Here is a 15882-nt window from a genome sequence, read left to right as displayed (position 1 = left end):
GGACTCTAAAGCCTACCCCTAACTAACCACATCTTAGAAAATGCCACAAACTGACAAGAGATGATCTTTGATTTCTTTGGTGTTACCAATGATTTCTAAACTATGTGTCATTAAGTCCTATTGATTCTATATTCAAACCATCTTTTCATTACCTGCTCTTGGCTCCAGCCTCATCCTAGTCACTGCAAGTTTCCCTGCTTCTGCTCTTCCTGGCACTTCCACAAGAGCTGCCCACTGAAAGCCTTCTACAGTCTGCCCAGTCACACTCGACCTCTACTCTGGTATATCAGGCAAGAAATGATCCAGCCACCTTTATGCCTCAAGGTTCTTACTCAAGATTTGGAATGTTAACAGTCACTGCTTGGGAGCTGAAACTGAGAATTCCTGCCTTCTCTGGCTCCAAACCATCATAATTAGGAGGAATAACTTCTAATGTTTGAGACAGCACAATATGATAAATATGGTTGGCAACAATTAATTGTTTTGTGGGGATTTTTGTTTTTGTCTTTTTGAGATAGAGTCTCTCTGTACAGTTCAGACTGGCCTTGAACTCACTCTGTAGCCAGACTGATCTTGCAGTGATTCTCCTGCCTTGCCTCCCCAGTGCTGGGATTACAAATGTGTACCACTATGCCCAGCTCTGTATAGTTCTAAATTGGATTCTGAATGTTTCAAATACAAACTGGTGTTTTACCTGACTGATGTGCCAAATACTCCAAACTGGATGATCATACATTGTATATATATACTGAAATGCCATACTGTACCCCACAAATGTTTAATTACCATGTGACAACTAAAAATAAAAGTATTTTGTAAAAATAATGTCTCACTTGTTGCTGCTGAGACAAAATACCTGATGCCCAAAGATAGGGGAAGAAAGGACTGGTTATAGTTTGTAGAGGTTTTAGTCCATAATTGGCCAGCTCCAAGGCAAGATGACATCACAGAGGAGAAACAGTTCATGGCAAGCAGAAGATAGAAAAAGCAGAAAGGGATGACCACAGCTCTTTCTGTCCCTTATATCTTATTCAGGCTGCTTAGGATTTAATCCTAGTCTCCCTGCACCAATCCATTCCAGCATAAACTCCCTAAGATCCCAATACCTTTGAAAAAGCCCCATCTATGACCACACGAGATTTTGGAGGACATCTAAACACAAGCCATAACTAACCACAAGAATCTTCTAGCAAGACTGAGCTCTTTTAACAACTTTGGTTAAGAATGACTATCTAGTTTTTACATGTACTGCTGACTGGTCAGTAATTCTTGAAAGCTTTCATGGCAAGTTTCCACATTACTTCCCCAAACAACCCTCTGGATCCTAATATTCAGAACATTTGATGATGCCAGAGATTCAGAACACTTCCACATAGTAGATTTCAGTGTTTAAGAATTACGCTTTTTTTATACTTTCTCAAATTTTTCATTAAAAGAGTACAATGCTCAAACATTGACTTTGAGTAAATTCACTGTTTCACCTTAGAATTACTGAGCTTATCTGAGATATTCTATAATTCACTATGTTTAAAGTGGAAAGCCCTTCTTTTTAGAAATAAAGAATTAACTTTCTAAACATACTTTAAAGAATGTTCAAAGATTAGCAGCTAAAGCAGTATGCTGGTCCACAGCATCCCCCTCAAATCCATTCTCTAGCCCTTCCCTACTCTACCTTACACTGCAAGGAACCATTTTCCCAGGTTCTCTTCTCAACTGGCTCTCAGACAGCTTTTGGAGGCATGCTGGAAGGCTGCAGCAGGGGAAAAGGCTTTAAGTATCCATCCTCTTTTACTGTCTGTCCCAGCAGACTGTGCATCTTCCCTGGTTCCCACTCCTGCCGGACTCCCCAACCCTGTAATTCTGGGTCCCACTAGGTAAAGCAGGTTGGTGGAGTCTAAACATTACCTCCTCTCATCACTGCCCCACCCTGATAATAACCTCTAGCTATTAGTAATCTTAGTAGTTATGCTGTTCCATCTGGGTTCTCAATACCTTCTTTGCCTGTGTAACAAGATACCTTGTGTTAAATTCCTTACACTGGACATCTTGTGAATTGTATAGGTTCCTCAAAAATTTAATAGCAATTCCATGTGACCCAAACATACTCCACTGGGTATCTTCCCAAAACAGTTGAAGACATACAGTGCCTACATGCATATCCATATTTACAGTAGCACAACTCACAATAGCTAACTCTTGGAAATGGCTTGTATGTTCATCAACAGATGAAAGGATAAAGAAAATGTGATATATATACATAGTGGGGTATTATCACATAAAGTCATTTGTAGGAAAGCGGATGCACTTGCGACCATACTGTTAAACGAAATAAATCATTCACTTAAATGTTGCACGATTTCTCTTATGTGAGAAACACAAAGTTTAAATAACTTAAAAAGCAAAAGACAGGTAGGCAGACCTTTTGCAGATGGGGTGGAAATGCAGAGATGGGGGGGGAAGGTAAGCAGGAGCATAAAAGGGAACTAAAAAATATTAAGATTTCATATGTGTATCTACCAACCCCCTGTGGTGAATATATTCATTATGTACCTCAAAATGTACCAACAAGAAAAAGAAAAAAATAATAAAACATAAATAAAGAAGTGCAGTGTTGTCTGTGTTTTTTGCACTGCCATGAGTGGTACACACCAACCCAAGTTAAACCACTTTACTATCTTTACGGTCATTAAAAAACCTCATAGGAGGTAACTATGTTTTGGCCCAATTTCATACTGGGAAAATGCACACTGGATAATTTTATCAAGGCAGAGAGCATTTACGAAAAGTTAAGAGATTCTTCTTACCGAGTCCCAACTTTTTCTCCCGTGGTCTTAGAAGCTATAGGAATAAGAAACATTTCAACACAAAATTTAACAATCTGTTTAAAAATTTATTTTACTTTTATAAGTACATATTCATTTTAACAAAAATAGTTGCATTTACAGATCTTAAAGCACAATATGCTTAATATTTTTTACCAATGTTAAAAAAAATACTAGTAACAAAACTTAACAAAACTTTTAAAAGAAAAGCAACATTCTTTAACCCTAAGCTTACAGGCAAATTTTTAACTTTTTCTAGAGTCATCTAGTCTGTTAAACTTTATTATCTTTGTATTTATTACTTGAGCTATCATTTTAAATAATAGCTATTAAGTATTTCCTAAAAAAACTAATGGCTTAATTAATTAATCTCTAACTGTTCCCACTCTGTTAGCCTTGTTTGAGTTTCCCATCTCCCTTTGTGATTTTAAATACGGACAGCAGTCCTCTTCCACCGACTTATCTTTACTCTCTACCTAGACAACCTCAGGTCATTTTCTATTGGGCTAATAAGGTCATATGTCTAGCAAAACAATTAAGTTCTTTATTTATAGTTTGCCACATATTTAAGTCTTTTTCGTGTTGTATGAAAGGAGAGAAGGTTAGTCTTTTGCTTTGTATTTGGACCCTGACTTTTCTGGTTAGGCCTTTCCATTCTGGCTGGAAAGTAGTAAGCATACCACATCCTCTTCTTGCATTGCCTGTGTATAGGCAGACTACCTCAAACTGCACATCTCTAAACAAAGCATTTTCAGTTCAAGCTGAACAAATTAATTTTTTTCCCTTTCTCTTTACTACATGCACAGTGCTATAGGTCTTGTGGAAGAACGAACAAAAATACAATAAACACTGCTATCCAGAAAGCGCTCACAGGGAAGAAAACTTACGTAATTCAAACAATCATCTATCATTAGAAGTCAATGAGCAATACCAGACAAGACATATCAGATCATAGTGAGATTTTAGTTGATTTTGTAATTGTTACTGATAACATACTAACTCCATCTTATATCTGCTCTAAAGAAGCGACTCTTTTAAAGCTAATCTGAGATTTTTCTGTAGTACTATTTCAGCCAGAAAAATCTATCTTAAAATGAGCACTTTATACTCAATTTTTAAGAATTCCAAAGGCTCAAAACAATGTGACTTAACAATGTTACATATGTTAAGAGCATTATGGAGTAGTTAAAAGAAATGTGGGATTCTGGTAACAAAAGATCTCCAGAATAGAATTAAATAGTAATGGTGTGGGGCTCAAGTGCCTGCCTGGCAAGCAGGTCATGAGTCCAATCCTTGGTACAAAATAAGGGGGGGCGGGGGGGGGTACTGAGGTAGCAATGATGGAGGAAGAATGAAGTTCTGTTTAGAAAGAAAAACACAGGAGCAGAAAGACCACAGCTGAAGGCCAGCCTTGTGAGTTCAAGGCAGCCTAGCTTACTAGTTACACTACTTAGTTCTACACATGTATGCACACACACACATGTGTACATATAGGTATGCACACACACATAAAAGTACGCCAAAGTACTGACCCAAGTCTGCACTGGGAAACTTACGTAATTCAAACAATCATCTATCATTAGAAGTCGATGAGCAATACCAGACAAGACATATCAGATCATAGTGAGAGTTTAGTTGACTTTGTGATTGTTACTGATAACATACTAACTCCATCTTATATCTGCTCTAAAGAAGCGACTCTTTTAAAGCTAATCTGAGATTTTTCTGTAGTACTATTTCAGCCAGAAAAATCTATTTGAAATGCAGAATATGAAGGTCCATCAAAAGCAAGCTTTCCTGGAAACAGTCACATTTTGTAAAAATTGATTTAAGCCCAGCATAGTGGAACATGCCTGTAATCCCTGTACTGGGAGGCTGAGACAGGAGGATTACTTCAAGTTCAAGGCCACCCGGGGCTACACAGTGAGACTCTGTCTCCAAAAGAAAAAAACAAAAACAAAAAATTTTACTTCTTATGTGCTAAGATCAAGTTGTTTCTGATTAGCACGCTCTACTTTTAAAGTCTTACTTCTACTCTTCACACCCACCTCCTGCACCGATCTGATGGCCTCTTTTCTAGACAGATAGAACATAAGCGAGGAACCTGCACTCTGCAGCCACATCGCTTTGGTTTGGGACTTGCAAGCTGCCCATCTGCAACATGACTGTGAGCACAAGAGCGCGTCCCTCCCTCGGCTGGCCTGAGGAACAAGCAGTGAATTCACACACAATGCCTGCAAGAGTGCAGCCACACTGTGTCTGAAGTGTATTTGCTTAAAACATACTTTAAGTGATATATAATTTGACTGGTAAAAAAATTACTTTGTTCAAAAACATTATTTACAATGGTGTATGCCTATAATCTCAGAACTCTGGAAGGCCGAAGTAGGAGGACTGCAAGCTTGAGACCAGCCAGGGCAGCCTGGTGCTTTATGTCTCAAAAATAAATTAATCTTAAAAAAGGGAACATCAGAGATATAGCTCATGACAAGGCCCTGGCTTCAATCCCCACACAGGAGGATGGGGCAGGGAGGTAGTGAGAAGGATGGGACTTATTTTTCCAAAGACTTTCATCACAGCTATCATGCTTAACAACCCATTTTACTATCAAAGGCTTGATGTTTGAGGATGATGAGCTCATTGCCAGACAAGACTTCAGAAAACCCGTCAGTTTATACTTACGTTCACAGTATCTGCATGCACCTGTTTTACTATACTCTCAAACACAATGGGTTTCAAAGAAGAAAATAAAAATAAATCTTCCAGTAAGAAAGGATAATTCTACTCTTCTTCTACTTTATAATTCCTATCAGTGAGGTGCAATTATTTCTCATGTTTATTGGCCATTTATATTTCTTATTTTAGAAATTATTTGTAGTTTGGTTAGGGTACTGATTTTGTTATTATCGTTCTTGGGTATGTTGGGGTAAAAGTTTACTATCTTTAAATAAATCAGTCAAACTCACGTTTGATGTTTTAAAAATAGCAAACATATTCATTACATTTTATTAGAACTTAAAAAAATTACAAAATAATGCTGAAATATGAGTAAACTCTGAGGCTCCCATGTATATTAAGATAACTCCAGTTATCAGTAGTGTATTTCATACCTGATTTGTAAAGATAATACATCTGAAGTGTCCCCATTATACGCATTTGTGCACATGCAGCATACATGAAAGGGTAATCTTAGGAAATTGTGTATGTACAGTATTCATTAACCAGAGATAATCATTTCATAATGTATACATAAATCACATTGTACATTTCAAATATGTACAATTTTGTACAATTACATCTCATAAAGGTTAAAAAATGCAAAACATATATGATTTTATTTCACCTCACAATGGAGGATGAAACTGCATTAAAAAAAAAAATTCACAATTCCTCTGCTTAAAGACCTCCACAATCTCAGACCTCTGCTCTGAAAGCAATGTTAAGACCTTAGGATATGTGCTCCCCATTTTACTGTGGTTCCACCATTGCTGCTAATAAACTAGCAGTGTAACTTTGGAAGATAACTTCTTGTCTGTTTCCTCAGCATAGGATTATAAAAATTTGCCTTCCCTTGACTTTTTTTCAAACATTCATTTCAGCCAGTTTGAAAGGCTCCAACATGGTTTTGACAATTTTCTCCAATCTTCCTGCAAACTAAACATACATATGACACATCAAAGCAAGGAGGAGTCTTGGTGTGGCCTGATTGATTATTTTGATATGGGGGTCTTGATATGGGGTCTTGCTATGCTGATCAGGCAGGTCTGGAGTCAAAGGCTAAAATGATCCTCCTACTTCAGTCTTCTGGAGCATTTGGGACTGCAGGCCCACTACTGCGACTACCTCTACTTTAAGTGTTTTAAAGGATATAGAACAATGAAGGAATAGGGAATTTCACCTGGCACTGCAGGGAAATCATGACAGTGAATGCTCATTTTCTCTCATTATATTTAATTTCATTAGGTTGATAGAAAAAAGGGGACTCTTAGAAGCCAATGTTGTTTAAGAATTTGAAAGGTCAGTTTAGTAGGCAGTCCTTAAAAAAAAAAAAAAAAAAAAATATCAATGAACCACACCCCAAGTCCGAGGTTTTATGATAAAGTATTCAAAATGTCACACCGATATTCCAGATCAAATGGTACCACATAATGCAAAGTCTAGAGCTCCTAAAAGAAAAGCTGGGGAACTGTTGGCCAAAAATATGACTCTAGCATTAGCATTACGTAAAGTCTCTGATAGAAAGCTAAAATGTACTACCTTTTTACTTCCTTCTGTAGTCTCTTTTACAAGATTTTCAGAGGGGTCTTGAGGTTTGGCAGGCCTGATACAGAGGTAAAGAGTCTAGAGGGCGCAGGTGTGGGTGAGTGGTAAGGTATCTGCCTCACACGTACCACCAGGCTTTGGGGTCAGTCCCCAGCATGTGGGGGAGGGAGCTGATGGCAAAGTCTTACACACTTTCCTTAAACTATTCCCCACCAGCCAATCTCCTGTAGCTAACCTTGGCCTCCAAGTGAACAGTAGTTGTAGAAATTATTTGGTCTTAATCAAGAACATTCTGATACATTTTTGGTTGCCACACAGAAAGGAGGGCTGAAACCAGTGTCTAGTGGAGAGAGATCATGGATGCTGCTAAACATCATGTATTACTATAGGAAATCTCCCTCCTATCAAGAAACATGCAACAACAGCACTGAGACTGACTTATAATAAATATAAATTATAAATAAACACCTAATGCCTGGAACTTTCTTCCCAGTCAAAAAAAATGTCTTTAATTATGTTTTTGGTCCAAAAATTATCCAAAGGAAAACACATATTTTTAAGTCCAAACTAGTAATCAAAAATGAAATTTATACCATTGTTACAAATTCTACATTTGCCTAACTTCCTCCTGTCAAGGTATATTAGAAAACCTAAAGTTCAGCATTCAGAAACTCAATCTCCCCTGCACAACACTGTCCCACAGCTAAAAATGAAGATGCAGTGCTCTGGAAAGCCGTTCCTGTCCCACAGGAAGAGAGTCAGCTCTCCCACCTACAAGTTCTGGGCTGCAGGCGGTGCTCTCCATTGAAAACACAAAGTCCTTCCCAAAGGGAGCCAGAGCACACACCACCTTTCCATTTGCCTTCTGAAAAAACTTACCTGCAGACACAGCCGTAAAAAGTTCATCCAATAATCTCAGGCTTTTACTGTAAAATTATCAATGACCAACAAGTCAAAGATACATAAAACTGTATCACAAGGAACAAGCATTTACATCCTAGGGGCATAAGTTGCTTTTTTAAGTTTCTAGGCAAACAGACAGTATTACTTATTATCTTTCTCCCACATAAATATAACTCATGACAGAAAAATGTTCATGTCCTTACAATTTTGTCTGATCCGTAGATCTTTTCCAACTGTTCGGCAACATCCCTTGTTCCATCTGGGCTTCCATCATCTATGATTATAATTTCATAGTTGAATCCACTAAAATAAAAATATTGTATTACTGTTTATAGAGACAGAATTGCAGATTTTAAAATAGTTTAAAAAGTATTAATCCTCACCAATGAATGTGCAGATTTACTATCATGATGTTGTCACTCAGGAAATTCAATTATCAAATGTCAAAGATTTAAAACTTTACTTTTTGAACCTAGTATGTTGCTTTAAAAATGCTTTTTAGACATTTTTACTTAGAAAACATACTTTCAAATGGAAAGAAAATCATAGTACATATGACACACATGATTCCCCATAAAATTGTTGTCTACCGACTGTGAAAATGAAAGTGTGAAACCTTAATAACAAATCAGTTTCGCATAGTCTTTCAAAAGTACTTTAAATGTTAAAACTAAGTAACCCTGAGTCATTACCCTTTTTAATTTTATACTAACACATTAATAAGCAGGAATAAACTGCCAGTTTCATGCTTTAAAAACAGTTTAGAATGGGGTCACAATCTTTAAACTCCTATTTTAGCTAGCTGGAATCATTAACCCATACTACCAAACTTTAAAAAAAGAAAAAGCACAATAGAATTATAGGAGATTTTACTGTGATCCAGAATTACTTTTCACTGATTTTACATGATAGCTTCTATTCTAAAAACAAGTTAACAGAATATTTGGTGAATTAATACTACATAAACATATGTATGATCACTTATCATGTTTCCCTCTATTTGTCCCACCCCATTTTAAGACATTAAGACTTGTAAGAGGAAAGAAAACGAGGCAACTATCTCCTCTTGATTTTGCCTTAAGAAACACAGACAAGGGGCTGGGGATTTAGCTCAGTGCATAAGCACCTGCCTTGCAAGCAGGGCAGTCGTGAGTTTGATCCCTGGTACCGATAAAAAGGAAAAAAGACAAAAAAAAAAAAAAAAAGAAAGAAAGAAAAAAGAAACACAGACAAGTAAATAAACCAAAAGTCACATTCTGTTAAAGGATTTTATAAAAGGACCTGGTAAATTCTGAAGAAACAAAACCCTGATTTTCTATCTTCAGGAACAGATACAATGACTTCAGCCCCGCCCTGTCCCTTAACTTAGGAAAGGATACTTCAACCAGCTAAAACACAAGGATGTTGATTCCATCATATTCATAAGCAAATTATTCTCCTCTCCCTCTACAAACCAGCGAAACCACAGATGGTGAAACAGCTTAAGAAAATAAAACTAAGTTGGTCAAGTGATTTGTATCTGAAAAAAGTTTACTGTTTCGATATTCAAAAGTCCACCTAGAAACCACTAAAAAAATACTGCACTACATAAAAAGAATGAATAAAGGAAAAAACCTCGTACGATAATAATACAAACCCAGAACAAGATGGTTAATATCTCTAATTTGGAAAAAACTTGCACAATCAAATGGAAAGAGCAACTAACTGAAAAAAAGACGAATTAAAACTTTGAGGGGTCATGTGTACAGTTATTTAACGTATAATCAAAAAAGCAATGGTTACACCAACAAACACTGCCAACCCTGTAAGTCTAGTAATACTCAAGTTGACTGATTGTTTGCCAAAACATTGATTCAATACAGACTCACTACAGTATATGTCAAGCACTTCTCTAACTGCTAGAACATAGGATGTGAACAAAGTCCTTATTTCCCTTATAAAGCAAAAGCCAGATAAAACACTGGCTATTACCTGTATTTACTGACATGATCGCGCTAAATACTTACTATAGCCTTACAGAACGTTACTCAACTTTTAAAATAATTTGCTGTTGTGTTGATAGAAAATCTTCAGATTTTTACAGCATGATCCCATTTATTTAGACCCCACTGATAAGATTTTCTGATTTTTTTTCCTTAAAAAATTGCGTAACACTTCAAAAATCAAACTCCAAAATTTCCTGTTTTAGCAACCACAACAAACACCCTAAGGTGATGAGGGGATATTCCCTTTTCTCTCGTTTCCAGCAAGATTATCCAGTCCAACAGTCAGCCGCAGTTGCCTAACCCCACAGGCCAAATCTCACGCTTACATAAGCAAGTACTCGGCACTGAGGCCGGGAGTGATCACGCTAGCTTAGGCTCTCTCGGTACCGGAATCAGATCGCGACCAGCTAGGAGTGAAGCGAGGCTTTCAGCCTCATCACGGAGGCGGGCCGGGGACAAAGGGGGGGGGGGTCGTAAGCAAAAGGCGGAGGAGGACAAGAATTCGTAATAAAGCTGTATGAGTATCTCAGAAAACCCAAGAGCAAGAATGAGAAGCCAGCAGGACCCGAGGAAACCCGCGCTGCAGCCGTCTTTGCCCTCCCCGCAGGGCGGCCTTCCTGAGCGAGCCTCCTCGCGCAGCCAACCGCCGACACCCAGGCGGGGGAGCCAGCTCATCTCTGTCCCCAAGGAGAGCGGCCGGGGGGGCGCTACCTCTCGGAGAAGCATTTCACCAGCAGCCACACGATGAGAGGCAAGTTCTCGCGCTCGTTGTAGGTGGGTAAAAGCACCGAATATTTATCCCGTGCCGAGGGACGGCCCTCTGGCTCCCGCCGAGACTTGGCAGGCGTAACACCCGCTTCCATTGAGGCCATGGCGGAACTGCTCGAGGCGCCGGAGGCGGAATTTCGTCAGCCAGACTTGGGCCGTACCAAGTACGGGGGGGGGTGGCCCGTGTGACTGAGTTCTGCTGTCCTCTGCGTTATTTGCCTCTACGGCTCAGTTTTAAGTACTCATGAAATGTGGATCTTTAAATTGAATCATGAGGCTTATCCAAGAAGTACCTTTTTATTCATTGCCTTTATCCAGCTCCATGAAGGTTTTTAGTTCATTCCATCAATTTCAGAGAGGAAACCGGAAACGGAAGTCATTTCGCGATAATTTCCAAGAGAAGTCACCATGGCTACTCGGGAAGAGGTGCTTGCCTTACGAGCTGCAGTTGCCCAGCGTGAGGAGGAGCTGAATTCCCTAAAGCAGAAGCTGGCGGCGGCTCTTTTGGCGGAACAAGAACTGGAGCCAGAGCGGCGAGTTCCGGTGTCGCCGCTGCCGCCGAAGGCTGCCTTGTCCCGAGACGAGATTCTGCGCTATAGCCGCCAGCTAGTGCTGCCAGAGCTGGGCGTGCACGGACAGCTACGCCTGGCTGCCGCATCTGTCCTCATCGTGGGCTGCGGTGGGCTTGGTTGCCCGCTGGCGCAGTACCTGGCAGCAGCCGGCGTGGGCCGCCTTGGCCTTGTGGATTACGACGTCATTGAGTTGAGCAACCTGGCCCGCCAGGTGCTCCATGAGGAAGCACTGGCTGGCCAGGCCAAAGCCTTTTCGGCCGCCGCCTCTCTGCGCCGCCTCAATTCGGAAGTAGAGTGCGTACCCTACGCCCAGGCCTTGACCCCAGACACTGCGCTAGACCTGGTCCGCCGCTATGACGTAGTGGCCGATTGCTCTGACAACGTCCCCACTCGCTATCTGGTTAACGACGCCTGCGTGCTGGCTGGCCGGCCTCTCGTGTCTGCCAGCGCCTTGCGTTTCGAGGGCCAGATTACAGTCTACCACTATGACGACGGGCCTTGTTATCGCTGCATCTTTCCCCAGCCACCCCCGGCGGAGACAGTGACCAACTGTGCCGACGGCGGGGTGCTGGGTGTCGTAACTGGGGTTGTGGGCTGCCTGCAGGCTCTGGAGGTGCTGAAGATCGCTGCGGGCCTGGGTCCTTCGTACAGTGGAAGCCTGTTGCTCTTTGACGCCCTCAGAGGGCATTTCCGCTCTATTCAGCTGCGGAAACGTAGGTCTGACTGTGCAGCTTGTGGGGAGCGGCCCACTGTGGCTGATCTGCAGGACTACGAGGCCTTCTGTGGCTCCTCAGCTACAGATAAGTGTCGCTCCCTGCAGTTACTGAGCCCAGAGGAGCGGATTTCTGTTACCGACTATAAGCGACTTCTGGATTCTGGGGCACCCCACGTATTGCTGGATGTCAGGCCTCAAGTAGAGGTGGACATCTGTCGTTTGCCCCATGCTCTGCATATCCCTTTGAGACATTTGGAACGAAAGGATAGGGAAAGCCTAAAACTCTTAAGAGAAGCCATCCAGGAAGGGAATGGGGACACGCAGGAGGGGACTGCTGTCTACGTTTATGTGATTTGCAAACTGGGAAATGATTCCCAGAAAGCTGTGAGGATCCTACAGTCTCTAACAGCAGCTCAAGAGTTAGATTCTTTAACAGTTCAGGATATTGCAGGGGGCCTCATGGCTTGGGCTGCCAAAATCGATCAGACATTTCCACAGTACTGAGGTGCCTGGTTTAGTCTGTGTGAACTGCTATAATACCTCGAAGATATATTTATTTGCATTTTTTGATACTATAAAGAGCTTGGGATTCTATAATAATATATGGGATCTCTTTTATAAGGAACTTTCTGATTATAATATGTATCAGAGGACTTACAAATTAATGGACTATAATACAGTTCCTGAGAACAATCTTGTGTTTTCACTTCATCACAGGATATCTTAGAAATGTAAAATACAATGTGAAAGGATTTTATATTTTAAACCACATCATTTATCTCTTTTGGTTTTAATGAGACAGGGTCTCACTATGTAGTTCAGGCTGGCCTTGAACTCTGTATGTAGCCTAGACTGGCATCCAACTGAGGCAATCTTGTCTCAGCCTCCTGACTGCTGTGATTATGTGCAGGTGCCACCATACCTATGTTTTCTTTAATTTTCACTTTCCCCCAACCAGAAATTAAATTGTCCATTTTATACCTGGAATTAAGACATAATAAACTTAGTATTTCGGAATTGATTATAGATAAAGTGCTTAGGATCAGTTTAGTGAGGTATTTTCTGGTTCTTACTTTGACTGCAAATGAGAATATATCTTACAGAAATAAATGTTTCATATGTAACGTGTTTTAATCATCTAGAAAGTGGTCATTGTATTGCATATTTTGAATTAATATAAATAAGAAATCATTACAGTTTAGCAAAACAAAGGAAACTGCCTTCACAGTCTCTCATTTCCCTTATAAGTTGCTAATATTCAAGTTCCGTTTTGTACAAATGTATTTTCTAAATTGTATATTAGTGTTTAACAATCAAACTTAAACCTAGAATGGTCATTGCCTTTAACTGTGAAACACTAACTCAGTCTTTGAGTAGATATGTTTAAAAGTATGGTCTGCTTTTTTTTTTTCCCCAAGGCATTATGGAAATAAAGCCTTGTGGTGAGAATAAAGGTGGCTGGGCTGACCTGTGTCTTTCCTTGCTTATTCTAGGGCAAGCTAATTGTGATGTATATTGGAAGCAAGGAAACTAAGAAGTGTCTTAGTCATTGTTAGGTTACAGTACCTGACTCCCACAGCTTAAGGGAGAGGTTTCTTTTGGTTCACTTTTAGAATTTTCAGTCCGTGTTTGGGAGGCCTAAATACAGAAACAGCACAGTGCAAGAATCTGAGCAGAAAAAAGCTGCTCAGTGTGGTGGCAGCCAGTAAGCAGAGAAAAGATGAGCTGGGGAGGGACAGACCTTTCCAGTCGCTCCCCAGGGACCTACCTCTAAGCCGCCCTGCCTCCCAGCTGCATACACAGCTGCTGACCTCAGCAGTGGGTCAGTCTACCCATGAGTACAGCAGCCCCATGTTCCAGCCACTTTCCTAACCCCACTCCAACACGTGGGTTTTGAGGGGACATTCCCACTAAGCCATCATAGGAACTATTTCATATTTTGAAGACTGATGTCTTAAACTTAGACATGTGTGATTCCTGCCAACCTGGTTGGAGTCTGGCAACCAAAGCTGACTGGCCAAGTGGGAAGTGGTTTGTTACAGTGATAGGTGTGCTTTTGAGAATCTGTGGGCCAACTCAAGGGGTTGCTAGGAGTGATGCCCAAGCATGCACAGACCAGACTCATGAGAACACAGCGCTTTGCTACCCCAGCAAACTATAATTGTTCACAGTTTAGGATATACACAGTTTACTGTGAAGTCTATCGACATCAGCGATTTCTAATCTTTAGTTCAATTATTCACAATTTTAAAACAACAAAGTTTGACTTAATTAGTTGTTTCTGCCTCAATATCATTTTGGGGCAGGTTGCTGAGGATAAGTGGAGAAAAAGGTTATGTCCTAAAATTTTTCCTCTTGATGACACCTTGGTTTCAAAGCTGGCAGAGATAGGTTGGTATCATGGTCATTTTAACAGTATTCTTATCCAATGCTTCTAGGTGAAGGAATTTAACAGTTTCAGTGAGTTCAGATAGTTGATGACAAAACTTGTGAGCAAGACTTACCGTGTAGTTAGAGCCTGCTTTTACAATTTTGATGACATTGCCACCCTAGGCTGACTGCTGGCGACCTACCAACAAGGTCTTTGATCCCACCTTCTACCTCGCTGGCAGGGCTCAAAATGTTAGGCACGTTTGTGCCATTCAAATAGAATTTGGATCTGACTGCTTCCTCTCTGTCCCCAAGACTTACTCTTTTTAGTCCAGCAGTCATTTCTCCATCAAGTTTATAGCGTTTCACAAATTGCACATGAAGAATATTAATTGGACCACTGAGTACTACAGACCTTCAGTCTTAAGATAAAGAGATACCTGTGTACCATGATAGCAGTCACCTCAAGACATTTTTTTTTTTTTTTTGTCTTTTTCATTTTTATCGGTACGGGCGATCGAACTCACGATCGCCTGCTTGCAAGGCAGGTGCTTATGCCGCTGAGCTAAACCTCCAGCCCCGACATTTTTGATCATTATAAATGTTCTCTTGATAGTGTGAGTGGTGGAGGAAAACAGGACTTGTGGATTGTGAGTTTCTCTGATGATGCAAAGAACAATAGTTAACATACCTATTGTCCACAGTGTAAAGCCAAAGGGTGAGGCTGGGGATATAGCTCAGCAGTGCAGGGTCTGCCTGGCAAATTCGAGGTCCTGAGTTTGATTCCCAGTACACTCCCCCGAAAAAAGAGCTTTGCAAATTAATTAATAGTAGGGTAAACAAGTACTGTAATGAGGGTGGCCAGGAACCATGATGCAGCAGGGAGTCTGACCAGTCTAATGCTCGGCAGTTTAAACCCAACTTGGTCTTGCAGGAAGTGGCTACAGTGTTGCTGAGACTTTCAATCCTTTAGGAATGCTGAGGCCTGGTGTACCCTCAATGGGAAAGAGAGTGCTTAGTAGCTGTGAGATCCTGCATTCCATGTGCAGACTAAAACCCATTAAAACAATATTGGGGACTTTCTCCCCCAATTTTTCTGTTTGAAATACAGGGTATAAAGCCAGGGCCTCATGCAAACACTACCACTGAGCTACACCCCAACCCAAATCTTCTAATTTTAAAAGGCAAAGAACACATTTAAAGTTTTTGAAAGACATCAAATGAAACACACTTGTAGGCTGGGGACATTTTTTTTTTTTTTTTTTTTTTTTTTTTTGGTACTAGGAATTGAACTTAGGATCTTGTGCTTGCTAGGCAGATCTCTGAGCTATATCCCCTTTCTTTTGTTTTTTTTGGAGACAGGGTCTTTGCTATATAATTCAGATTCAATATGTAGCCCACACTGGTTCCAAATTCGCAGGGATCCTCCTGCAGCAGCTTCCCAAATGCTGGGGTTACAGGCATGCACTGCCTCACCTCTAAAT

At 40.5% G+C, this 15882-nt stretch overlaps 2 protein-coding genes across 4 annotated transcripts in view; one reads left to right on the top strand and one right to left on the bottom strand.

The window, feature by feature from the left end:
* The window catches only part of Dpm1 (dolichyl-phosphate mannosyltransferase subunit 1, catalytic), a 55992-nt gene extending 45114 nt beyond the window's left edge, over positions 1-10878 (bottom strand). For all 3 annotated transcript variants that reach the window (XM_063248163.1, XM_003463660.5, XM_063248165.1), the window contains exons 1-3: positions 10685-10878; positions 8192-8291; positions 2805-2838 (exon numbers count right to left, since the gene is read on the bottom strand). In XM_063248163.1, coding sequence (XP_063104233.1) covers positions 2805-2838; positions 8192-8291; positions 10685-10845 — 295 coding nt within the window. In that variant the 5' untranslated portion in view covers positions 10846-10878. The remainder of the gene's footprint in view (positions 1-2804; positions 2839-8191; positions 8292-10684) is intronic.
* Positions 10879-10952: 74 nt separating this feature from the next.
* Mocs3 (molybdenum cofactor synthesis 3) lies at positions 10953-13495 on the top strand. The gene has a single exon (XM_003463659.5). The coding sequence runs from the start codon at positions 11150-11152 to the stop codon at positions 12530-12532; it is 1383 nt and encodes a 460-aa protein (XP_003463707.1). The 5' UTR covers positions 10953-11149; the 3' UTR covers positions 12533-13495.
* Positions 13496-15882: the final 2387 nt, after the last annotated feature.

Source organism: Cavia porcellus, unplaced genomic scaffold, assembly GCF_034190915.1.
Source record: "Cavia porcellus strain 051 isolate PalLab524CR breed Dunkin Hartley unplaced genomic scaffold, mCavPor4.1 scaffold_5, whole genome shotgun sequence".
Lineage (NCBI taxonomy): Eukaryota > Metazoa > Chordata > Mammalia > Rodentia > Caviidae > Cavia > Cavia porcellus.
Note: the sequence above shows the minus strand (reverse complement) of the source record. Positions and strands in the feature narration are given on the sequence as shown.

Excerpts from the sequence above, each read along its gene's own strand:
- Mocs3 (XM_003463659.5), top strand. The coding sequence starts at position 11,150 with ATGGCTACTCGGGAAGAGGTGCTTGCCTTACGAGCTGCAGTTGCCCAG.